Source organism: Miscanthus floridulus, chromosome 8 (assembly GCF_019320115.1).
Source record: "Miscanthus floridulus cultivar M001 chromosome 8, ASM1932011v1, whole genome shotgun sequence".
NCBI lineage: Eukaryota > Viridiplantae > Streptophyta > Magnoliopsida > Poales > Poaceae > Miscanthus > Miscanthus floridulus.
Genome location: NC_089587.1, coordinates 65,343,622 through 65,367,611, shown reverse-complemented (window position 1 = coordinate 65,367,611; position 23,990 = coordinate 65,343,622). Strand labels below are relative to the sequence as shown.

The window sequence follows — 23,990 nt, the reverse complement described above, 5'->3', positions numbered from 1 at the left end:
ATGTATCTATAATCACTTTCTCAACACAAGCTTGGTTGCACAAAGGTGAGTCTAAACATACATCATTGCAAGAGGTAGATGCATCCTTTTTAATTATGTCATTTCTTTTAGATGCCTTGGTGGGGGTATTTTTTACGGCCTCAAGATTAGCAACTTTCTTTGTTAGCTCATCACAATGTTTGCACATGATTTCCATTTTAGCAAGCAAACTTTGATAATCATTTTGTGAGCTAGCTAACTTTTCTTTTAATTTTTCATTTTTCTTTTCAAGTGGCTTATCATTAATTGTGCATGCACTTGTTGTTGCACTAGCCTCAAGTTGCTCAATTTTAGTAGATAGTTCAACATTGAGATTTGCAAGGTTTTTGTATTGTTCAAGCAAATTTTTGTATGCTTATTGTGAACTACCTAGCTCTTCTTTTAAAGTTTTGAGCTTCTTTTGTTGGCTAGTGCAAACTTTAGCATATTTAAGATTTTGTTGCACAATTGTATTATAAGAAGGCAAATCATCATCACTATCACTCTCACTAGAGGATGAGCTTTCGTTACCTCGTGCCATAAGGCACACAAGAGAAGAGTTTGATGATGAGTGCTTGTGACCTCGCCTCTTGTGATGGTTTTCTTCTTCATTTGAAGAATCATCCCATGACCTTATTGTCGTGAGGGCTTTGTTCTTGCACGCCTTCTTCTTTGTCCTAGGTGTGGGCTTGTTTGGACAAACTTCCACAATGTGCCCCAACTCGCCGCATCCATAGCATCCCCTCTTTCTTTGCTCATTTCTTTGATTAGTGAAAACGAGGTCTTGAATTTGGATGGACACACCCTTGACATTGAGCCTTTGGATCATCTTCTCCACCTTGTTGATTAATTTGATTGATTCTTCATCAAGGTCGGAGGTGGAGGAGGAAGATTGATCATCATCACTTGAATCTTTATCATCATCCTTATCTTCTTCTTCACTTGAGGAGCTTGAGCTTGACTCAACTTTCTTGCTCTTCATCTTTTTCTTCTCACTACAAGTGAGAGCTTTGCCTTTGCTTGATGAAGATGCTTCTCCTTGACCCATCTTATGCGACATTTCAAATGCCACTAGCTTTCCAATGACAATCCCCGAGGTCACGGTGCTCAAGTTCTCCATGTTGTGAAGGATGGTGATGATGCTTGCATATTTCTTTTGTGGTAGAACAGAGATGATCTTCCTCATGATGTCCGCATCATCTAGCTTTAATAATCCTATTGAATGGAGCTCATTGATGATTAGATTCAATCGAGAATACATATCATGAACAAGCTCGTCATCATTCATAACAAAGGAATCATAATTTTGCTTGGCTAGATAATATTTTTGCTCACGGACATTACTTGTGCCGTCATAGAGCTCTTGGAGTTTTAACCAAATTTCATATGCCGTATTTAAGGTGAACACTTGGTTAAACACATCCATGCTAAAAGATTCAAACAAGCAATTCTTAGCTCTAGCATTGAAATGCATTTCTTTTTTATCACTCTTTGTGGGTTTTTCAGGATTCTTGATGGGTTTCATCCCATCACGAGTGACTCTCCATACATCCAAATCAACCGCCTCAAGGTGGCAAGCCATTCTAGCTTTATAGTATGGGAAGTTAGTGCTGTCAAATTATGGAGGCCTAGCGGTATCCATCCCAACCACTCTACAATAGCGTCGGCTCAACGACGATTTAAGCCAAAGGTCCAAATATGAGCCAACCGGCTCTGATACCAATTGAAGGGACCGTGACGCCTAAGAGGGGGGGTGAATTTGGCGTCTTAAAATTCTAACTCTAAACTATGGCCTCTTTTTCTAACCCTAGCAAAACTTATGCAATAGATAAGCTATCTAGATGTGCAACTATAGTTTTGCTAGAGTGTTGCTATCTCTACCGTAAACATAGTAAAGTAATCAATGTAAATGTAGAAGCTAAAGAGCAAGGTAGAGATATGCAAACTCCCATCGACGACTCCGGTATTTTTACCGAGGTATCGAGAAGCGCGCAAGCTTTCCCCCTAGTCCTCGTTGGAGCCCCTCGCAAGGAATCCCTCGCAAGGGCCAAGCTCCCATGGTCGGGTAACTCCGTGGATAGCCTCGGGCCTTCCCCACGCGCAAGTGGGTCTCCGATGTGCCTCACGGCAAGCCTCTCCCGGATGCTCCCCGCCGTCTTCACTATCAAGCTTCCGGCCGAAACACCGCGGGCCTTGTTCCCTCCGGTACACGGTGGCGGCCACACCACAAACGCGGTTGGTGTGATCTCGTAAGACTTCAAGCCCCTCCGATGTACAAGACTTGTGCTCAGCAAGCACTGGGGTGGCAAGAGGTATGCAAACCCTCACTTAAACACTAGGCAAACACCTAGAGCAAGCGCATAAGCGGTGGTCTAATCAACCTAAGCACTTCAGCAAAGCACTTATGCTAATCACCTAATAAAACACTAAGCACTATGCATGTGGAGATCATTAAAATGGTGTATCAACACCCTTGGTATGTTTCCTCAGCTCCACTCCTCTCATTTGGCCGGTTGGGGGCTGTATTTATAAGCCCCACTGAGAAAGTAGCCGTTGAGGTCAAACTCCCGCAAATCTGCTACTGACCGGACGCTGAATCGTCCTGACCGGACGCATCCGGTCGTCCCGACCGTTGCAGCCGTGAACTACCGATCGGACGCTTCCAGCGTCTGGTCACAGTTTCGCGCGCCTGGAACCTCTCTGTACTCGATCGGACGCTGTGTTTCTACGTCCGGCCGGTTGCCGCCAGCGTCTGGTCCTCGTGTCCGGTCGCCTGTCTGCCGAGCCACCGGTCCAGCGTCCGGTCGCGCTTCCAGTGTCCGGTCTAGCGTCCGGTCGCCTCTACGAGCTCGTTTCTTCGCGATTTTGCGTACGGCTTGGTTCCTATCTTCATTCTTAGACTTTGCTTGATATCTTGGGTCTTTTCTTGTGCTCCTAAGGTCTTTCTTAAGGTGTTGATCATCGAATTATCACGTCGCCTTCGTCCAAGTCATGTCTTGCACCCTGTTGGACTATAAAACAAACACTCATAAATTCATTAGTCTAATTTGGTTGTGTTGGTCATCAAACACCAAAATCCAAAGTAAATGGGCTTAGGGTCCATTTTTCCTTATAGACCAGAACATATATTTTTCAATTAGCATTAACGATAAACAAGATCACTAAATTCGTATAGTAATATTTCAGAGCAAATCAATTGAGACCTATGGACTATAGGAAGTAGTAAAAGATTCACTGTACAGTTCTGTAGAAGTTTACATGAGCTCTCTAGCCAGATGCGATATTATGCATCAAAATGATAGCATATGGGCAGGTAATCAAGGTCCTATTCTCTTCAAAACTAGCACGCATTTCCAACATATGGGTTTTCCAAGAGAACTATAAACTCAAGATACAAATCAGGAAGGAACTGATCTTATCCAAACTATAACCATGGCATAGTTTCAGTCTTGCAAGTCATATTACCTGCATAAATATTGATACTGTGAGGAGTGGCTTATCTCCCACCTTTAGACGTCTAGCCTGCAAAAGAAAAAAAAACCAACTCAGTAAGCAAAGCAAAGACCGGAAGATAAGAGAATTTGATCGGCCGGAGCAATGCAAACAAAGGTAGGTTCTTATCTTACTGGAAGAGAAGAGAATTTGATGGCCCAGAAATCGGCCGCCGGCCGGAGCAATGCAAACAAAGCTGGTGGCTAGTGCCTAGCTTTTTACCGTGAAGAAGTCGGTGCTGCGCATGGCCCAGAAGAAGATGACGGTCATGACGGTGAGGTAGGTGCCGTAGAAGACGCCCGTGACGAAGATCTCGTTCAGCTTCCAGCTGTCTGGATGCGGAGACGGCCTCACCCTGTCCTTGGAGATGGTCATGATCGTGCCTGCATTTTTTCATCAAAAGCAAGCAACAAGTGCCATGCTTCAGCTTGCCAATGGAGTGTTTAGATGGTTCCGAGTCTGTCGGAGTTTTTCAAACCCACCGTCGTTGAGGATGGCAATGACCAGGATCATGAACGGCGAGAAATCAAACTTCCAGATCAGCGCGATCAGCATGAACCCGAGCTGCATATATATTCCCATCACCAGAGCTTGTGGTTTTCACAGACAAACCCAACAGGGGAGCAAAGTCCATATAAAAAATGGTTGACAAAGTGAACTTACCACAATACGGATTGTTATCGACACTGCGTAAATCTGACAAAAGAAGAAAGTTTCAGTCCAAAAGAAACTGCTGAACTACTGCTGCTGGTTGTCAGATCAGATGGATGTGGCACGTGCTTACGGTATAGTTCTTCATCCTCTGGAAAATGGAACGGCTGGTGAGCACGGCACTGATGATGACGCTGAGCAAGATGTAGAAACAATCATATTCCAAGGAAACAAGAAATTTCCATCTAGTAAGTTTAACTACTTAACTAATAATAATTATTAAATTGAAAGCATATTCTAACCGTTAGATTGACTTTAAAAGAGATGATACTATACTGCAAATTTGGGTTCAACATGCAAAAATCAACATCATAAGAGACAAACATTCTAAAGAATAATATTTGCATTTACCTATAAAGAAATACATGTAAACAAAAGGCTAAATTGCATGCAAGGAATCATCATATAGGTGTAAAAAATATAGATCTGAATGAGCTACCTCCATATTTGCAACAAAAGGCTAAATTGCCTAATTAGGAGCACATTGTTGCCTAACAAATGACAATTAAATTACCTAACAAATGACACTTAATTTGCCTAAGAAAATAGTTATGTTTCTCTTTTATGTGTGTGTGATCATACCTCGTTGCCGCCATTGGATGCTGGCGCACACACTCCATGAAACCTCTACCCTCTAGGCATTGTATGAAGAACTATCCCTGTAAATGCATGCACAAAAAAGAGCTGATGTCATTACATTTGTATATAGCAGGAAGCAAAAACATTACAGTTAAAATGCCTACAATATGAGAACACAAGAAAGGGCAACTAGCTCAATCATGTACGACATCCAGTGTTTCCATGTATGCTTAGAAATCAGAAACTCACATGAAGAAAATATGGGTAATCAGCCAGCTCGGCTACAATTATTTGGTTGTGGCTGCAGCTTATTGCAGTTATACCTATAGTATAGTCTAGTTTACTTTTGTAGCCAAAATAGCAGTAGCCGGCCGCAAGAAGCTACATTTTCTTAGGCAATTTAAGTGTTATTCATTAGGCAATAATGTCTTCTTAAAGCAAGTATAGCGTCTGTGTCATTTGCAACCCACAGCCCCCCAGATGACTCACTCATTAATCAAGTATTGTATAACTAAATTCGTAAGTAAATTCATCCATCAATCAGAAAAGAATGTGCAGATCTATACATAGGGTCGATGTATAGGGCCTCTAACTAATAACTATCATTACTGCTTATGCTAGTGATGTACAGAGCCTAAAGAGATAAACTAGCAGCTGCACTTTTCACCTAAGAATTCAAGCCACGCAATTTAATACCTTGCTGTTGCTACACTTATCGCTGAACAACTGCTAGCTATTGTTGTCGTCCACAATAGAAAAAGCCAGGCTCGAGCTGTTGCTGCTGAAAAAGACAGTAGGGAAACCCATCAAAAAAGAACATAGTGTTGCTGAAACTGCAAAGTTGCACTAAAATGTCCTTTCCTGTCGAACTGATATTGCTGAACAGAGATAAGCCACTCACATTACTGATATTGCTGAACAGAGATAAGCCACTCACATTACTACCCTGCAGTTGCAGTGCTTTGGTGCTGCACTTGCCAACGAGATTCGCCAGCCCCGCACTTGCTGTTGTGATGCCGCACTTGCAGTCTCCCTAGAAGTGCTAACGTAACTTAATTATTATGTGACGTAAACCAAAACTGATAGCAAGTAGAATGCCATGCTAATTAACCGAAAAGCAAGGAAAAAATAAAAACAAAGAATGCAAGGCAACTGATTACTCAAATCATGCATGAGCTAGCATGGACACCTTGTAACTAGCTTCATCTAATTCATTAACTACGTACTGCACTACTGAGTTGCAACTTGCGAGTACTTGGTTCTGCAGCCGATTGCACTTGTCATTCAACAAACTAGACTAGATAAGTATGGAACAATTCAACAACTGATAAACTTCAGGCTACGCTAAAATAGTACATGATACAGTTGTGTATACAGCAAAAATAGTATCATTTGTTCATCCGAAACTTGGTTCAAAAACATATTCTGTGATCCACCAAATTAATCAAGCTATAAGGCACAACAGACAATCCACAAAATGCTCTGCCTACTACATTCAATCGACATCTAGTAGACTATCTAAGTATTTTTGGTGCTTTCCAATTAGCCTGATAAGCTGAATTTCCTAGTAAAATTTTACGAAACCCTAGTCAAAATTTATACATTACAATTCCAGATCTGTGTTGATCCAAAGCATTCCCCATCAAATCAATCGTTCATTCTACTATGTACGCATGGAGTTATCAGTTTTTTAGCAAAAGAAAAAGGAGAGGGAGGGCGTACCATACTTGCTCATGCTGAGCTATGCTTGTGCGGAGGCAAGGCGTCTGATCAAGTTCAGGCAGCAGATTACCTAACAAAAGTGACAGCATGGATATGATGCAATTTGCTAAACCTATAGAGCACAGTATGGATCAAGGCAGGACTAGCAGCAGGCATCTAAGCTCCAGATCCGTGAGCAGCTGCCGCACGATCCCATCCGCAGGTCCGGCGTAGGCTCACCGCCGCTCCTCGAAACCCCACCCCTTCAGCACCTAGAAAGCACGCGCGGCGAGGCGCGTGGAGAGAGCAAATCAGGAAGCCGTGATGCACGGGCGGAGGAAGGAAGAAGAAGCGGAGATGGGGATAGCTCGAGCGACTCACCTCGCGCAGCCGGTAGGACGGAAGGGGCTGGCTGCTGCTGCGTGCGGCCTGGCGCTGGCCGGCCGAGCTGGCAATCGCCGAGGGGAGGACGGCGCTCGTAGTATTGCGCCTCCCCGCGACCCGCATCGAGCTCATCCTTGTCGTCGCACCCGCTTGCCAGATCCAGGCTTCTCCTCGCCGGATCTGGTGGGGGAGAGGGAGGGGCAGCGTGGGGGAGAGACGGATCGGAGGGGCTCGGAGGAGAGGGAGAGCGAGGGAGAGGGAGATGGAGTCGAGACGGAGAGAGAGAGAGAGAGAGAGAGAGAGAGAGAGAGCAGATATTTTGGACGGTTCACTTAAGTTAGTGTACAGGGGCATTTGTAGGGGTGGCTCAATCACCAGCCGTCCATACAAATAGCAACTTCAGGGGCGGCTGGTGATTGAGCCGCCCCTATAAATCAGACCCCATTTGTAGGGGCGACTTGTATCACCAGCCGGCCCTGCTGTTTCATTTATAGGGGCGGCTGGTGTCTGAGCACCCAAATACGTCACTGTAGGGGCGGCTCCATCACCAGCCGCTCCTACAACAAATTCGAACCATTGCTAAAAATCGTTTTTTACGTAGCGTCATGGACAGGATTATTGCCAGCAAACCGGAGGAGGAGGAAGCTGCCTCCTCTTGTCATCACTCATTCGAGACCTTAGTCTATCGCAATCCCAACTACATGTTTTTACCATGCAGTTGCTGGAACTGTGATCCCCTCCCGCCGCCACCGCTGCCATACGTCCACCGTGCCCGTGAAGACAACACCAGCGCAGCCTAGAGATCAGCTCTTATGCTGTGGTCAAAGACGACAGATCAGGTGGCTCTCACATCTGCATATCCATCGACGGTGTTGGTACCTATCGCTTGGACACGGCGAGCCACGAGTGGGCTGAAGCGGGCAAGTGGACTCTACCCTTCCAAGGCAAGGTTGAGTATGTGCCCGAGCTCAACCTCTGGTTTGGCTTCTCTGCTAAGGACGGACACTTTGCTGCTGCTGACCTCTCCTCAACCATGGACATGGAGGACTCCCAGCAGCCACAGCTTCTTGACTCGTGGCAAGAGCTTGAGCCACCTGTACTACAAGAAGAAGGATGGCAGCAGACACAGGACCCTCAGCTTGTCAACCTAGGCTCCGGCCTTGTTTAGTTCCAAAAAGTTTTCTCAAAAAGTGATACAGTAGTCATCACATCGAATCTTGCGATACGTGCATGGAGCATTAAATGTAGACGAAAAAAAATTAATTGCACAGTTTGGTTGGAAATCGCGAGACGAACGTTTTGAGCCTAATTAGTCTATGATTGAATACTAATTGCCAAATAAAAACGAAAATGCTACGGTAGTCAAATTTCCAAATTTAATTTCACCCAGCTAAATAGAGCCTTCGCAGGTTCTGCATTACAAGGTTCTTCTTACACACCGAGACTGGGACCGGCACACGGGGACACCCAGTGCTACTGGCTCTGGCGATGATGAATTAATCCGTTGTTACCAGAATAAGGCTACTGTGCTGACTGGTGTAGAGGTGCTTGCCCATGGCTTCAACGAAAAAGTAGTGAATCTTGGAATAGTCAAGCACAAAACCAGGTGCCACAATTCTAGCCATGGCAACGATACTGTCGTCGCAGTTTTCTGAATAATACTGGGTCGCTTTTGACTCCCCGTCCATATGTGTGCATGGTTGCATGCTCTGAAAAACTTTTGATCCCTTTTGAGAGAGAGAGAGAGAGGACTCCCTTTAGTTTAGAGAACTTCGTGTCTTGTCCTCATTTGACTTAGACATGAAAAGTTTACAAGTGATATCCATACTGTCACCCCGTTCGCTTCATCGTTTCTGTGGCTTATAAGCCGGCTGATGTTGTTTTGTTGTGAGAGAATAATACTATATCATGGCTGATACGATCAAACGAACAGGGTAACATTGTAATATTGCCCCTGCCAATTCTTAATTTAGTACCGATGCCGCCATTTATTATCATATGTTAGTCTGAATTTGTGTGTTGTCTCCTGCAATGAGAAAATTGATATTCGATTATTGGCTCCTTGATTTACCATAAGGCTTTTCAATCATTCTGGTGAGATCAACATGCGTGCCTTTAATTCAATCTCTAAGAAGTACTAGCTAAAATAATCATTGAAAAGCTGGTAAAGTTAGGGGTAGGGACTATCGGGGCGGGACCATGGTCGTTGAGGCCCGGGCATCAGGGTTTAGGGTTTAGGGCGTGGTCATGGCCAGATGGGAGGCGACACGAGCATCAACGTGTAGGGCAGGGTTTATGTTTGAGTAAAGCTAGTAAAGTTGCTCGTGAAGCTTCCATCATGTTTTTTTTTTCCTGAAAATAGCTACTTATGAAGCTTCACTAGTAAAGTTGCTCGTGAAGCTGAAACTAAAAATAGCTACACTATTGAAGCTGAGTTGTGTCAAACGTAGAGTGTTTATGTTTGAGTAAAGCTAAACATCACTAAGGCCTACTCTCACTTGAATTTTCTAGGCAATCCAAGAATGTCATGTAGTCTTCTTCCCCAACTCCAGTAAGGTTAGGGTTAGGGATTTGGGAGCTTATTTGAATCAGATGGACTTAAAAAAAGGATTGTTGGGGGGAGAAGGCCAGTTCAACGATGGTGGCGAGCGCGGGGGCGGCATGGGGTAAGGCGGCAGTGGCGCTGCCGGTCGAGCTGTGAGGGAAGGCAATTGGATGGGGCAAGGGTGGAGGTGTGACAGAGATAGCCTGCCGACCTCCACTGGGATAGCATGGCATTGGTCAAAGGCGATGGGGCGCCATAGGAGTGAGGCAAGAGGCAATTGCAGTGGGGGAGCTCGACTAGAGATGAAGAGACCAAAGAGAAGGAGGCATACCCGATGAATTTAAGGCTAGTCCATGGTGGAGGAACCGCCGGAGTTGGATAGAAAGGCAAAGATGGCGGGGTAGAGTGTTGGTGCCGGCGGAGAAAGTAGAAGGAAAGAAGATGAGGTGGAAAGAGATAGATTTAAATATTTTACATCTAAGACAAAAAAAATCGTGTAACGATTGTCCTTAGATTACTCAGTTGCTGCATAGACGCACATTATGTTTTCATTCAACAGGTCCTGATTGAATTCACCGCCCTTCATTTTAGATCCAACGGCTAATAGATAGGAGGATGAAGGAAATTGGGCTAATGGGTGGCTGAGGCGGCGAAGGATAGGATGGATAAGCAGGTGATCCATGGCCACTGGGATGGAGCAGAAGAATCCAACCGAGTTTGCTGCATCTCCTCCATCTCCCGCTAGCTGACCAACCAAATCATCAATCAGCTGCTCCTCGCCATGCTAACGCAGATGCAGCAGCAACCATGGCCAGGTGCGGCTTCTGCTGCGGCAGCATTGAAATCGCGGCGGTTTCTACTGTTGCGACCGCCTCAGTATGCAGCAGCAACAACGGCGGCATCGACGACGACGACGATATCCTGGTCGTCCTCCCGGAGGCTGCTGCTGCGTCCGCTTCGTGCCGCCACCCCAGCCGGTGGCGTGCGGCTGACGGTGTCGGACGCGGAGCTGGAGTCCCGCGGGTTCGCGGTGCGGCGCACGGCGGAGGGCATCGACGTGGCGGCGCTGAACGAGGTGTTCGCGCGCGTGGGGTTCCCGCGGCGTCAGGAGGAGCGGCTGCGGCGCGCGCTGGAGCACAGCCGCGTGGTGTGGCTGTCGGCGGCCGGGGAGGAAGGTCGGCCCGTGGCGTTCGCGCGCGCGGCCGGGGACGGCGTGTTCAACGCCGTGGTGTGGGACGTGGTGGTGGAGCCGTCGTGCCAGGGCCTCGGGCTGGGCCGCGCCGTCATGGAGCGCCTTGTCGACGAGCTCCGGCGCGACGGCGTGGCCAACATCGTGCTCTACGCCGAGACGCGCGTCGTCGGGTTCTACCGACTGCTCGACTTCGCCATGGACCCCGATGGCATCAGGGGGATGGCATACTACCGCAAGGCGTCCTTCGCTACTGCTGCAACACCTTCACCACCCGCTTGATTCGTCTTTTACACATCAATGATTAGATCATTTGTTGATCCATGCGTCGTATTATATTTGTCATGCAGTAAAACGAGTGAACGACAGGTCGACAGCTGGTTAATTTGTAGTAGTTACATTGGTGACTACACAAGTGAGCTTTTCAGATTTGCACACATGATGTGATGTAACACTATCACGTACAGTACGACAGAGCAAACGAGCGAGCACAGTGATGACTGATGGATGATGGAAATTAAGGAAGGGCCAGCAAAGGATCGGAATCGCCATGGATGCAATGCACCGAAAGCATACGGTTCCTAGCTGGGCCTGCGTCTGATGGCGCAGGCTGCCATGAGGATGAGCACGATGAAGACGAGCACGGCGAGGAAGGTGGCGACGACGGAGCCGCTGGTGCGCTGGCAGAAGCCATGGAACTGAAAGCAGATGGGCACCCAGTTGGCGCGCCGGTTGCCCGAGTGCGCCACGTACACGATGGCCGCGGCGGCGGCGGCGGCCGCCGTGAGCAGCGCCATGATCACCACGTCGCAGATGAGCAGGAGCAGCCTGACGCCCGTGGCCTTGTTGGGCCGGAGGATGCCCACGACGGAGAATGGCAGCGAGAGCACCAGGTACCCCGCGGCGACGGCGTTGGCCACCAGGAAGAAGGTGAAGGCCGGGAAGTCGTCGAACCTCGCGTGGAACTGGAAGAAGTTGGTGAACACGGACAGCCTCTCGTCGGCGGTGCCCGTGGAGATGGCGGCAGCCAGCGTGGGGCCGAACGCGGCCACCCTCAGCAGGAAGTCGATCACGGCCAGGCAGCGCCGGAACCCCCCGGCACCGGAGCGCAGCAGGAACGGGAGCCCACCGCCACCGGTGCTCGTCTTGCGCGGCGCCGCTGCCGGTTCAGCAGCACTGCTACTTGTTGGAGCAGTGGCGTAGGACGACGACGCGGCGGCGGTGGCTCCTGGTGCTGGTGGTGCTGCTGCTGCGACAACCGGGGCCCTGCCGTCGTCCATCTGGATCACGGTGGCGGACTCGCTTGTCATGCTTGTGTCGTGGGTTGGGAAATGGGTGCCTCAATCCAATTGCTTCACTGCTGCTTATTGCAATGCACGCACGCCATGAGATTGCAAGAGCAACCAAATATATATACTAATAGGCTAATAGAACAGATGGAGAAGCGGAAGAGAGTTGTTCGAGGCACAAATGGAGATCACATCATGGAACAAGTACATGGAAATGGAATTGGAATTGCATGCATTGCTGGATGCGGGATGCTTTGCCTCGCCGTCGCCGTCGCCGGAGTGGTTGCGAATCATTCATTGCGCCTGCGTCTGCTCCTCCTTCTAACTGCTCTCTCCCTGCAACTCCACGTCTCTGCAGCGGTGCTGCCCATCGTTGACATCCTCTGCTGTACATGCTTTTATTCATCATCAAGGGCAGTTCCTTGAAAACACACCCAATGCGATAGCTTGTTTGTATTACACATACATCACCAAGATTTGGTGAAAGTATCACCAACACATTTCGCACTGCCACATAGATTAGGTGTAACTAATGTAACTGACGGTACGTCCTTCTACGAAAGGCAACAGTTTCTGAATTCGTGGTTCAAGGCCTCTAGCATCTTTTCAAGCAAGCAAAGAAAACACATCACAGGCCTGTGCAATTCGCGGCTTCAACAATTCCAAGCACTGTTGCAGTTTTCCCCACATCCATGGCAAGCTCATCGTCATCGCTGAGACACAATCCGTTTTCGTGTGTAATTGTCATATACTGCTAAAGCCTGTGCAATTCACAGCTTCAACAATTCCAGGCACACATAGCTGTAGTTTTCCCCACATCCATGGCAAGCTCATCGCTGAGACACAATCCGTTTTCGTGTGTAATTGTCATACACTGCTAAACATAGTAAGTATGTAACTCATTGCGGCATGCATATATGTTTATACACATTAACCAAGTAACTGTACACACCCAACTCATTCCCAGCCCTCACAAAGCACAATGACAGTTTGATAGGCCAAAAAGCATAATAAGTACACGAAGATTTAAGATTCATCCACAACCATGGCGACATAAAAAACCATTGACCACAGCAACTACCAACTCCACACCTTAAACAACAATCCACGTACTGTACACGCTGATCCCAGTGTTGCAAGACTAACTCATGTCAGCACAAAAGGGCAAAGTCGCTCTTACTGAAAACCACAGTGGAGGTGTCCTCCTCAAAACATCTATCTTTTCTGCCTCTGCAAGCTCAGGTGCTCAACACAGCAGGCATCATTCCATGGTATTTTACCCTCCACCAGTCAAGGGAGCGCCAGCCATCTGGTGTGTCATTCATGATCTGCATGATGATAGGGAAAGGCCTCCACAGAAAGCAGAAATGATCAAGTAGAGCAGCACTACTATGACAACTGTCAACACAACTCTGCAAAAAAAAAAAAGGGTTACCATAAGAATACAGCATTTCTTTTATAGAAAATTTTCAGGAAAGCAACTAAACAGGAGTTAGTAGCACCTGCAGTTAACGATTGCTATAGGTTTAGGCAAGAACTGTAATTACAGTTTGTTTTCAAGCAGGATACCAAACCAAGTTATATAGTTCCATACCAATACACGAGCCTATACACAATTTACAAGTCCGTCACCCATCACTGTTATTTTAACCCACACCCCTAAAGAAGTACATATGGATGTGTATAGACATCACTACATAAGTTATTTTTCTCTGGAACTGACCAGTGAATTGCCAACAAGAAAATGAATGGTAAAAATGCAAATAGCAGGGAAGCAGTAGAAAAGGCAGCATATTTTTGTCACGTTTTTGAAAAGGGGGGAGCAGCACTGGTAATCTAGGTTATGGATGAAGAAGGTTGCTACAACACTGGTAGAGAAGCCAGGAGAGGACAGCTAAGCTGTGTGAAGTAAATAAGATAACCAATAAATGATTGACCAATAGCGTCTTCAATATATATTCATATAAGGAAGAGACAGCACAAGTATGAATGAAAGATGGAAAAGGTAATAGCAGCACTCACAGAAGCTTGGCATTCTTCATCCAAAGAGCTCTGTGGAGCCTCTTGGATTGCTTGCGGAAGTGGAAGGCGCTGTCTTGCATGGTGGATGTCTTGTCCACAAGGAGCGAGATGCGATCACCTCTGTCAAGAATTTTCTCTATGTTATCGACCATGACGGTGTGTATCTGCAGGAGGTTGAGTTGAATACCATACCAGAGAGATGATGAGTTGAGCACCCTGAACCCCTAAAGGATACCATTGGGGGAACAAACATTTACTTAGTTTGATGAGAAGGTACGTGCCTCACTGACTTCTCCGCGGAGACGGTTGAGTGTGTCGGCGCTTGGATTGCTGGAGAAGAACTCCATTTGCTGATGGAGCACTCTGGAGAACTCATCGTTCATGGCGTAAGCCAGCGCAGAGTGGGCCACTCTGCCGTAGTTTTTCATGAACCTCATTTGGATGTCCTCCAGGAAGAGAAAGGGGATTCTTCCTGCATCACGAAAGAAAACGGACAGAACAGATGAGCTGTAGTATTGTTCAGCACAGGAGGTCCAATCAGATCAGGAAAGGCAAAGAACTGGCCGAGAGTGCCGAGTTGTACTAGACTAGATGGGATGACTACGCCAGCAAGCAGGGAAATCGATAACTCAAGGAACGCAGAACATAGTGTAATCAACCAACTGGAGTACTAGCAATCAGTAGCAGCTAAGACCGAAGCATATATAGGACAGAAAGTCCAGATATGTATGTATGTGAATTGTGAACGAACGAACGAATTGAGAGGAAGGAAGGGAGGGAGGGTAGTTACTTCCGAAGGTGTCGTTGGCCATACAGAGGAAGGTGATGCCGGCGGCGTCGGATCGGAGGACGTGGAAGATGTATCGGTCCTGCGCGAAGCACAGCCTGGACTCGGCGTCGGGCGGCAGCTTCTCGAGGATCCGGCGGGCCACGGCGCCGGCGTTGCCCGAGACGGCGGCGAACTCGGCCAGCACCACCGTGCCGCGCGCCACCAGGGCGTACACGATCGCCATGGATGGGCTGGGGGTCGGGGGTGGAGAGATCTGATCTGATTTGATCTTTCTTGCCTAGGGGTTTGTTTGGAGAGAATTGAATATTTGACACCCAATCTGCGCGCATGTGAACATTTGACATTCAATTCGCGCGTCGTTGAAAATTTAACACTCTGGCTGCGAATTCGTTGAAAATATGGGTTTTCTCCTCCTTTTCTCCATTTAACATTTTTTCTTTTTTTCTTTTGCTTTCCAAGACAACGCTGATCTCCTTATCCATCCATTTCTTCTAAGAAACGAACGCATCTCTCTCCCGTACTTATTTTTCTTCGGCTCTGTTCGTCACGCCGCCGCCGCTCTTCTTTGTTCTTCACGCGCCGCCGCTGATGGAGGCCGTCGGAAGAGGCACTGCCGCTGCTAGGCGCGCGCGGGGCCAGGATGGGCGCGGGGCTGGTCGCCGGTGCTGGACGAGCCGGCCATGCGTGCGCGCGGACGGTCGCCGGTGCTGGGCGCCGGCGCTAACCAAAGCCCGCCGTCTTCGGCTCCACCGCTGATGGAGGCCGTCGGCGCAGGCCAGAGGCGCCGCAATGGTCGAGCAACAGCAGGCCAAGGTACTTTGGTCATTCATCGTTGCCTTGGAAGCAAAAAAAAAAAAGAAAAAAATGTTAAATGGAGAAAAGGAGGAGAAAACCCATATTTTCAACGAATTCGCAGCCAGAGTGTTAAATTTTCAACGACGCACGAATTGAATGTCAAATGTTCACAGGCGTCCCTATTGGATGTCAAATATTCAATTTTCTCGTTTGTTTGGGCGTTTGGGGATTTCGAGCGGCGCGGCGGGGGCTCCCCTCCCCTCCTCTGTGTCTTCGTCTCCTTGCACGTTGGACTCGCCTCCTTTTCTTTCTTTCTTTTTTCTCTTCCCTTTATTTATTTCTTTCTTTTCTAATATATAAATCATATATAGACGGAAAAAATGCCCAGGCATCTATCCATATTCAAATCAACTGTTATGGTCAACGGGTGGTCAGGATGCAAGCCGCACGGGCCTGCCCGCAAGCCCGCTTTGGCCGCCCCGCAAAAATCCCCTTTTGGACAAAGCAGATGGCCTGCTATGCTATTGCGGTTTGAAGCAGGCCAACCCGCTAAGCCCAGCGGACGTTAGCAAGGCCTGCCAAGACCTACGAGGAACTGCAAATCCTCTTCCTCGATGCTTCGACACTGGACGCCGCGACGACCTCTCGCCCGGCCTCGCTCTCCGCGTCTCGGCGGACGCGTCACGCTTCCCCTACACGCACCTGCGCGGCCTCCCCTCCGCCCTCAGCCATCCGCGCTCGGCCTCCCCTCGGCCCTTGGCCGCCCATGTCGCGCGCATCGCCGGGGAGCTCGTCTCCGCGCTCAAGCAGGAGGAGGATGGTCACCGCTTCTCACCGCCGCACCGCGTTCGTCATCCCGAACCTGCTCTGCACGCTCCGCAAGTACGACCCCCGCGAGCTCTGGTATCTCGGCGCGCGCTCCGACTCCGCGGCGCAAAACGCATGGCACGGCTTCTCCCTGGCCTATGGCAGCGGCAGCATCGTCATCAGCTAGCCGCTCGCAAGCCGCGTCGCACGTGCGGTCGATTCATGCGTCCTAAGGTACCCGCACGGTTGCACCTCGACGCCGGGATCTACGCTTGCCTCGCCGAGCCCGGTGTCGAGCTCACCCATGAAGCCACGAGCCAGGCTTAATTCCACATGTGTCTGCTTCTTCTTCATGGTTGCGGGTCCTGGTAGGCCTACAACGTGTTCGTTTGATCGTGGCTTGTCGTAAACGATTCTAAATTTCAACCGGAACAGTATTTTTCTCTCACACAAACCAGCCAGGAGTACTTCTTTACGAACCAGCAACGATACAAACCAGCCAAACGAACAGGCTGCTAGCTGGTTTTGCCGCCAAGCCCAGTGGGCATTTTGCGGCCAGCACGCTTGAGTTGGTGGACACCTGCAAAGTCTACAAATTAGCGTTGCGGCCAGTGCAGCGGCTTGCAGGACGTCTGCAAAGCGGCCCGCTTGCATGCCTAACGGGCGGACCCGTGGCTGAGGAAGCGGGCCAAGCCACGATGTGCAGGAGTGTGATAAAAAAAAAGAGCGTGATCGCCAGGAGCTACCGGCGACTTAGAGTAAGTTGTTAGGATCCTATTATTTAGGAGCTTTTGTATACCTTTCAATTCAATTAGCAGTCAGTTTGTTAGGATTCAACTATAAGTATTGAACGCTAAAGCTAATAGAGATCAGCCGGAGATTAAGATCAATCTCTCCCGCTCCCCTGTTCGTGGGCAACGTCGAGCACGACGTCGCTGCCTCACCTCCGCTCCACTCTCGCTCACCAGTCTCTCTCTCTCTCTCTTCTCCTAGCAGCTACAACATCTGGTATCAGCTATGCCAGGACCCAAGCTTGCTCCAGCTTCCACCGCGTCCACCATCATCACCGCCTCCACAGCTGTCGTCACCCCCACCTTGTTGACCATTGCTCCTGCGTGGGCTGTTCCGGCCCTGTCCTCCAACACTTTCCGCCGCCGCAGTGGTTTCCACCTCCACCACCACCCCCGCTATCACCCTCTCGACCCTATCTGCGCCCGTGACCACCCCTGCTGTCATCGCTCCCCCTGTGCCGCTCCCAATCTCCCAACCCCTGCTTACCCAGGTTCCCACTGATGCGCTCACCGCGCTCACCACGACCATTTATGGCTTGCAGCGCCAGATGGATGATGAAACGACCTGATCTCCGCGAAGGGAAATCCACAGAGTCGAAGTGTATTATGACCGTTGTAGATCATATTACCCAAATTCCAGTCAAATACCACATCCATACAACGATAATATCAGAGTACAAATAGTGCGGAATTACATAAATTATTACATCGCCGCATTGGCAGAATTAAAAGTAGCATTCATTCAGAACAGCTTGAAGATGAGATCGCCAAACTCGAGCGTAGGAACGAACCCCTCAACCGTCAAACTTCTTGGAGCTATACTCCTCTGCAGAACCTGTGTGCCAAAATTTATCAGTACGATTTGTACTGGCCACACCCACCTTATGAGCATTGCTTTGTGGAAATTGGATGCAAGTTGGATATAATCAAAAGGAACCTATAAGACTAGGGTTTCCTATGTTTTAGCATATCAAGTATATAATAATAGTTGGTCAAGTTTTTAACACCATTCCCACACACCTTCCACCCCATTCCCGTCCAGAGCCAGGTTCCGATCCTAGGATCGATATACCACCATCTCCATATCATCACCATACTATCGCTTAGTCGACAGGCCAACTCCCTCTCGGCACTGTCTCATGGCCCGTAGCCCCTGGCTACGATCGACACTCTCTCACATAGGAAGAAGAGAAGGACTCATCTCACTATCTAGTTTAAGCGAAACCCATGAAAGGTCCATAGCCGACAAATCGGCACATGTATCGATCGATCAACCATACACTCTGCAGAGGTTTTACATAACCACAAGATCTGCCTTCCTCGCTAACCGTCATCAACTGGGCTGATTCCGACCGCTTGCTAGCCTAGGATAATGCCACTCTACCATTCAGCCCTGATACACCACAAGTCTAGTCTGGGGTGGCTAAAACTGTGAGTCATGAGCCGGGTCCACAAGGTCTCCATGAAGTCTCGGAAGGATGTGGGGGGAAATCCTTCGTGCCCCGTACCTCCTTACACTGTCCGCTATCCACCTAGCAGTAGTGGCAATATCCTACCAAGTAGTCCGGCCGTCCCGCACCATATAGGGCGAGTGGTACGTAAGGCTTCCTGGTGAATTTGAGTACTAGTAAGTCCTTAGGGATGACCAAGCCAGAATGTCTTCATCAGGGTTTCCATTTACCGTGCCACCACAACACCTCCACCCCCGGCTCCTCCCATCACAGGTTCACACCCAGGGCCACCTCATATACCATTTACCCACCATAGGTATCCATTCCAGGGGCGCCCAGGTAGCACCCCACGGCAAGACTTGCCCTAGGCTCGTCGTATATTCCAACTTGGTTGACACAACCCTCACCCTCCACGCACCCAAGTCACACACGCATCACTCTCCCCATAGTCTAGATAACACCAGTTTCCACCATGCACTAATGTAGTACAAGCGTAGTAGAAGTATAAGCAATGAAATATAGCAGCAAGCGTGTGTCTAGCCTAATAGCAGGGTAAGCAGGGGTAAGGTTGCATCAAGGTAAAGGCCATCAAGTAAGCATACTACCATGCAAGTCCTATCATTGTGTGAGTATAACAATAAAGTAAAGCAATAGTAGTTCTATATGAGCCATGCGTAATAGGTGCTACGAGGTTGGGTGGGATGTGGCACCTTCAGTGTAGTCGTCCCCGTACTCCTCATGATACTCTCGGTCCTCGTCTATTTGGTTCTCCTCCGAGTCTACAAACGATCGCATTATAGTCGCGTTAGCAACGTCTATAGAATAGCACAAAGATCAATGAAAATTCAAAAGAACCAAATGCACTCAAACATGGGTTCATTGCGTAGAGCTCGATTTTAGATGAATTTTGGTCCTAGTCTTGCATTTTTCTAAGTTTGTATGAATTAGTTATGAATTTCTGAAGTTTCAATCATTTCTGAAAATGGGAAAAGGCTGAATTAATCCTGGGTTGACACGTGTCACACTGTGATTGGTCCACGTGGCATGCTGATGCCAGCATGACATCAGCATGGTGTCATTATCTCGGCTCCGAGCTGACGGGTGGGGTCCTGCTGATGTCATCTTAACGTCATCAACATCATCAGTTCCGACAGGTGGGACCGGGGCTCTTAGGTCGCTGACATGTGGGTCCAGTCAAAGTCAACGTCAAGTCAACGGGAGAGTCAACGGTCAACGGATCATAGTCACCGACGGGTGGGGCCAGAGCTGCTGACGTCACCGTGACATCATCATGACGTCACCTTGGCTGTGTTGTTACTGGCAGGTGGGACCCATGTGACGTCGTTATGACATCAGCATGACATCACCTACTGACAAGTGGGTCTAGAGTCTCTATGTCGCTGACATGTGGGTCCAGTCAATCGGTCAACGTTGACTAGTCAACACAGGCCGGGTCCAAACTGGGCTGGTTGGGCCTGGATACGGGCTGGGCTTTGGCCCACCACGTGGCATGCTGTGGCGTTGCCATGTCGTAGCCAAGGGCCTCCACTGGGCTTCGGTCCACAGATTGGCCCACACTGCGTGGCTCATGGTGGACTTGTGTTCACGGTCCATGGACCGTAAGCTGGGTCTTCGGTGGACCGAGTCCATCCTGCTTTCCTTTGGCATGGTCTACGTGCACCGGGTGCAGGTGAGTGTGGCCGACGAGGGGGAATTCCCCTGCTTCCTTCCCCGGCGTGCTCCCGCCAGTGGTGAGCTCATCGGTAAGCTCCCACAGGGGCGCTAGCGTTCAATTGAGGTGGGAAAAAGCATCGCTAGGCCTCAGCGAGTACGGTGGTGGGGTCAAGGTGGCGGCTAGGGCATCGTAGGGCTTTGGCCATGGTGGTCGGCGGCTCGGCATGGTGGTGCTCGCCGGCGGGGCATCTAGGGGTAGTTCTAGGGGTCCTGGTGCCCCGTTTTCTTTTAGACGGTTAGCGGGAAGCATGATGTAGCGTCGACGACGACCATAGGGCACGGTGGAGTCCGCACGCAGTGGTGGTGCACAGCGGAACTCTGCCCGAGGTCCGGTGCTCGTGGCCAAGGCGCTGCGGCCGACTAACGGTGTCTTGGTCTACGCAGCTATCCTCCAGGCGTCACGGCGGTGCTCTACGGCTACTTCCGAGTCCAGCGAGGCGGCCGAATGCGCATGCGGTGGCCGTGCCATGACGGTGGCGTTGCGAGCATGGCGAGCGCGTGCACTGTGATGGCGTCCATGGGCTAGGAGGAGGTCTCAGCAAAGGAACTCACCGAGTGGTGCTTGGCGGCGTTCGGTGGTGATGCGGTGGCAAGGTGCTGCCTAGTGGTGGTAGCCGCGTCGTTGGGGTAGGTGCTCTGAGCTCCGGTGATCGATGTCTCCGAGCTCCCTGCTCGCCTCCCTCTTCCAAATTTCCCTCTCGGCCCTCTTCTCTCGGAGTGATGTGGGCAGTTGGGCCACCGAACGGTGGCGGTGGGCTGAGGAATCCCTATGGTGCTCTGGGCGTCGCTTTATAGCCCCAAGGTCCGAGCTTCACCCATGGCGGATGGGGCGGACGGCAGGCGATGCGCCGAACGCATCGGACAGTTCATGGGCGCGGGGTAGTTGGCGTAGGGGTTGCGTGGGGCACGGCGCCAAGGGAATATGGCCAGGCGATTTGCGTGACCCCAGGCCCTCACCTACCACTTCGGTCAGGAGGAGAAGCCGGCGTGGGGAGGAAGAAGGTACTGTGGCCGGGAGTGGCTGACGCATGGGGTCCGGTTGGCAGCGGCAGCAGGTGGGACAGAAGGGTGCACGGGCGTGAGCGGCGTGTTGGGCCGGCTTGCTGGGCCTGGTGCTGCCGCGCATAGGCTGGGCTGGCTAGTGGGCCGAGCAGGCCGAGCCGGCTGCGAGGCTTTCTTCTTTTCTTTTCTTTTTCTGTTTTATTTTTCTTCTTCTTTATTTGAATTCAAATTTGATTTGGAGTTTGAATTCAAATCTGGTGTACCTCCTCTATTGGATTTTTAGATGTGAGGCTCACAACACTCTTATATATATATTAGGTACTTTATTTAGCTATTTTGTGTAACAAAAATAGTTGTAGTTTTGTTATACAAAAATAGAAATAGTTTTCATTTTAAGCATTTATTCTTTGGTTTGATTAATAATTACTTTGTGGTTTATTACTTTAAAGGAGTTGTAAAGCAAATGGAAATCCAAATCACAATTTGAGTTGACAATGTATGCAACATTTTATTTGTTAGGATTTAAATAAACATAATTAATAAATGACATGCTATGCTCATGAAATTGTCTTGTTGGGTTACAACTAATGCAACACCTAGGGTTGGCTCCTATAGTTGTCACTCAACATTACATGGGGTTTAAAAACAAAAATTTTGTAGTTGTGATTTTTGGTGTGTGGATTTTTGGGTTGTTACGGTCCTACCCCCTTAACAGAATCTTGTCCCCGAGATTAAAGCATAACGTACTCTTCGAAGAGGTAAGGGTATCATAGCCGGAGGTCAGACTCTTTCTCCCATGTTGCTTCTCTCTCAGTGTGATTGCTCCATTAGACTTTGCACATAGGAATGGTTTTGCTTCAGGTCTCTTTGGTATCTCTACCCAGAATTTGGGTAGGATGTTCTTTATACTCGAGAGTGTCTTGAATGTCAAGTGTATCAGTTGGAACTACTTCATCGGGCACTCTCAAACACTTGCGTAGCTGTGAGACATGGAATACGGGATGTACACCCGCCAATTCCTCAGGTAGCTCAAGTTTGTAGGTGAGCTTGCGAATCTTATATGGGCCAACAAATCTAGGGGCAAGCTTTCCTTTCACATGGAATCTGACAGTTCCACGTAGCGGGGATACCTTGAGATAGATGAAGTCTTCCACATTGAACTCGAGTTCTCTTCTTCTTTTGTCAGCATAGCTCTTGTATCTACTTTGAGCAATCCTCAAATTCTCCTTCACTTGAGCAATTCCTTCTTCTGCATCTTGGATCTTAGCGGAATCAAAGAACGATCTTTCACCCTATTGAGACCACATCAAAAGTGTTTTACAAGGTCTGCCATATAGCGCTTCAAACGACAACATCTTGATGCTGGCTTGGTAGCTGTTGTTGTAAGAGAACTCTGCATAGGGTAGGCATTTCTCCCAATCAAAGCCATGATTCAGTACACTAGCGCGAAGCATGTCTTCTAAGATCTGATTTACTCGTTCTGTCTGTCCATCTGTCTATGGGTGATAAGCGATACTGAAATCAAGTTTGGTCCCAATGGACTTGTTCAGAGCTTCCTAGAATTAGGACACAAACTGAGGACCACGATCAGATACAATACTAGAGGGAGCTCCATGCAGTCTGAGAATATGCTCAACATATAGATCTGCTAATTTTTCGGCATCGGTCTTGGTCTTAACTGGTACAAAGTGAGCAATCTTGGTCAAACGATCAACAATCACCTAGATGGAATCATTGCCTTTCTACGAACGGGGTAATGCAACTATGAAATCCATGGATATGCTCTCCCACTTCCACTCGGGAACGTCAAGAGGCTTTAGCAATCCTGCAGGCCTTTGATGCTCAGCCTTGACTCTATTACAGGTGTCACATCGTGCCACATGTCCCGCAATGTCTGTCTTCATGCCTTTCCACCAAAAGTGTTTCCTCAAGTCTTGATACATCTTTGAACCTCCAGGGTGAATACAGTACTTGGAATCGTGAGCTTCTGACATAATTTCCTCTCATAGTGCTGGGTCAGAAGGAACACAGATTCTTCCCTTGAACCAGATGGTTCCTTATTCATCTTCATGGTGGTTGGTCTTATAGCCTAATTTCATCAGACCACGGAGATATTCGATCTCTTCACAACTTTTCTAAGCTTGACGGATGCGATCTGTGAGATCATACTGTATGCGAAGCTCATTCAACAAGCCATGCGGTAGTATCTCAAGTTGGAAATCTTCAATTTCTTCCTTGAGCTCAGGTGGTATGGATTCAGTGATCAACGTGTGACAGTAACTCTTGCGACTGAGGGCATCTGCGACTACATTAGCTTTTCCTGGATGATAGTGAATTTCTAGGTCATAGTCCTTGATCAACTCTAGCCATCGGTGTTGCCTCATATTTAGATCTTCCTGAGTGAAAAAGTACTTCAAGCTCTTGTGATCGGTATAGATATCACACTTGTTGCCTATCAAGTAGTGTCTCTAGATCTTCAAGGCATGCACAACTGCTGCTAACTCAAGATCATGAGTTGGGTAACGGTTCTCGTGTTCTTTCAACTATCGAGAGGCATATGCTATCACCCTTCCACCTTGCATCAATACACAACCCAGTCCTTGACGGGATGCATCACAATAGACCATGAAATCTTTGCTGATATCAGGCAATGCTAGAATAGGAGTTGTGGTAAGCTTCTGTTTTAATTC

The 23,990-nt window shown here is 48.7% G+C and overlaps 3 protein-coding genes and 1 long non-coding RNA gene across 4 annotated transcripts; 1 reads left to right on the top strand and 3 right to left on the bottom strand.

Annotated features, from left to right (window-relative positions):
• Positions 1-3,815: 3,815 nt before the first annotated feature.
• Positions 3,816-4,523, bottom strand: LOC136472363 (uncharacterized). Its single transcript, XR_010762326.1, has 3 exons — positions 4,295-4,523; positions 3,993-4,206; positions 3,816-3,893 (listed from the first exon to the last, which is right to left on the bottom strand). It is a non-coding gene; the product is annotated as an uncharacterized lncRNA (long non-coding RNA).
• A 5,700-nt stretch (positions 4,524-10,223) lies between these two features.
• Positions 10,224-10,987, top strand: LOC136476560 (serotonin N-acetyltransferase 2, chloroplastic-like). The gene has a single exon (XM_066474437.1). It carries the CDS (start codon positions 10,224-10,226, stop codon positions 10,899-10,901), a length of 678 nt encoding a protein of 225 aa, XP_066330534.1. The 3' UTR covers positions 10,902-10,987.
• Positions 10,988-11,189: 202 nt separating this feature from the next.
• Positions 11,190-12,622, bottom strand: LOC136476558 (casparian strip membrane protein 2). Its single transcript, XM_066474435.1, has one exon. The coding sequence runs from the start codon at positions 11,927-11,929 to the stop codon at positions 11,201-11,203; it is 729 nt and encodes a 242-aa protein (XP_066330532.1). The 5' UTR covers positions 11,930-12,622; the 3' UTR covers positions 11,190-11,200.
• Positions 12,623-12,882: 260 nt separating this feature from the next.
• On the bottom strand, positions 12,883-15,791 carry LOC136476559 (vesicle-associated membrane protein 714-like). The gene is made up of 5 exons (XM_066474436.1): positions 15,734-15,791; positions 14,721-15,013; positions 14,212-14,402; positions 13,931-14,094; positions 12,883-13,320 (listed from the first exon to the last, which is right to left on the bottom strand). The coding sequence occupies exons 2-5, from the start codon at positions 14,941-14,943 to the stop codon at positions 13,230-13,232; spliced, it is 669 nt and encodes a 222-aa protein (XP_066330533.1). The 5' UTR covers positions 14,944-15,013; positions 15,734-15,791; the 3' UTR covers positions 12,883-13,229.
• Positions 15,792-23,990: the final 8,199 nt, after the last annotated feature.

What these genes read in the sequence shown, in the direction of transcription:
- LOC136476559 (XM_066474436.1), bottom strand. Translation starts at nt 14,943, where the DNA reads ATGGCGATCGTGTACGCCCTGGTGGCGCGCGGCACGGTGGTGCTGGCC. An exon ending in GGCCAACGACACCTTCGGAA is followed by an intron (nt 14,403 to 14,720) that starts GTAACTACCCTC and finishes TTCGTGATGCAG; the next exon opens with GAAGAATCCCCTTTCTCTTC. An exon ending in ATGAAGAATGCCAAGCTTCT is followed by an intron (nt 13,321 to 13,930) that starts GTGAGTGCTGCT and finishes TTTTTTTTGCAG; the next exon opens with AGTTGTGTTGACAGTTGTCA.
- LOC136476560 (XM_066474437.1), top strand. Translation starts at nt 10,224, where the DNA reads ATGCAGCAGCAACCATGGCCAGGTGCGGCTTCTGCTGCGGCAGCATTG.
- LOC136476558 (XM_066474435.1), bottom strand. Translation starts at nt 11,929, where the DNA reads ATGACAAGCGAGTCCGCCACCGTGATCCAGATGGACGACGGCAGGGCC.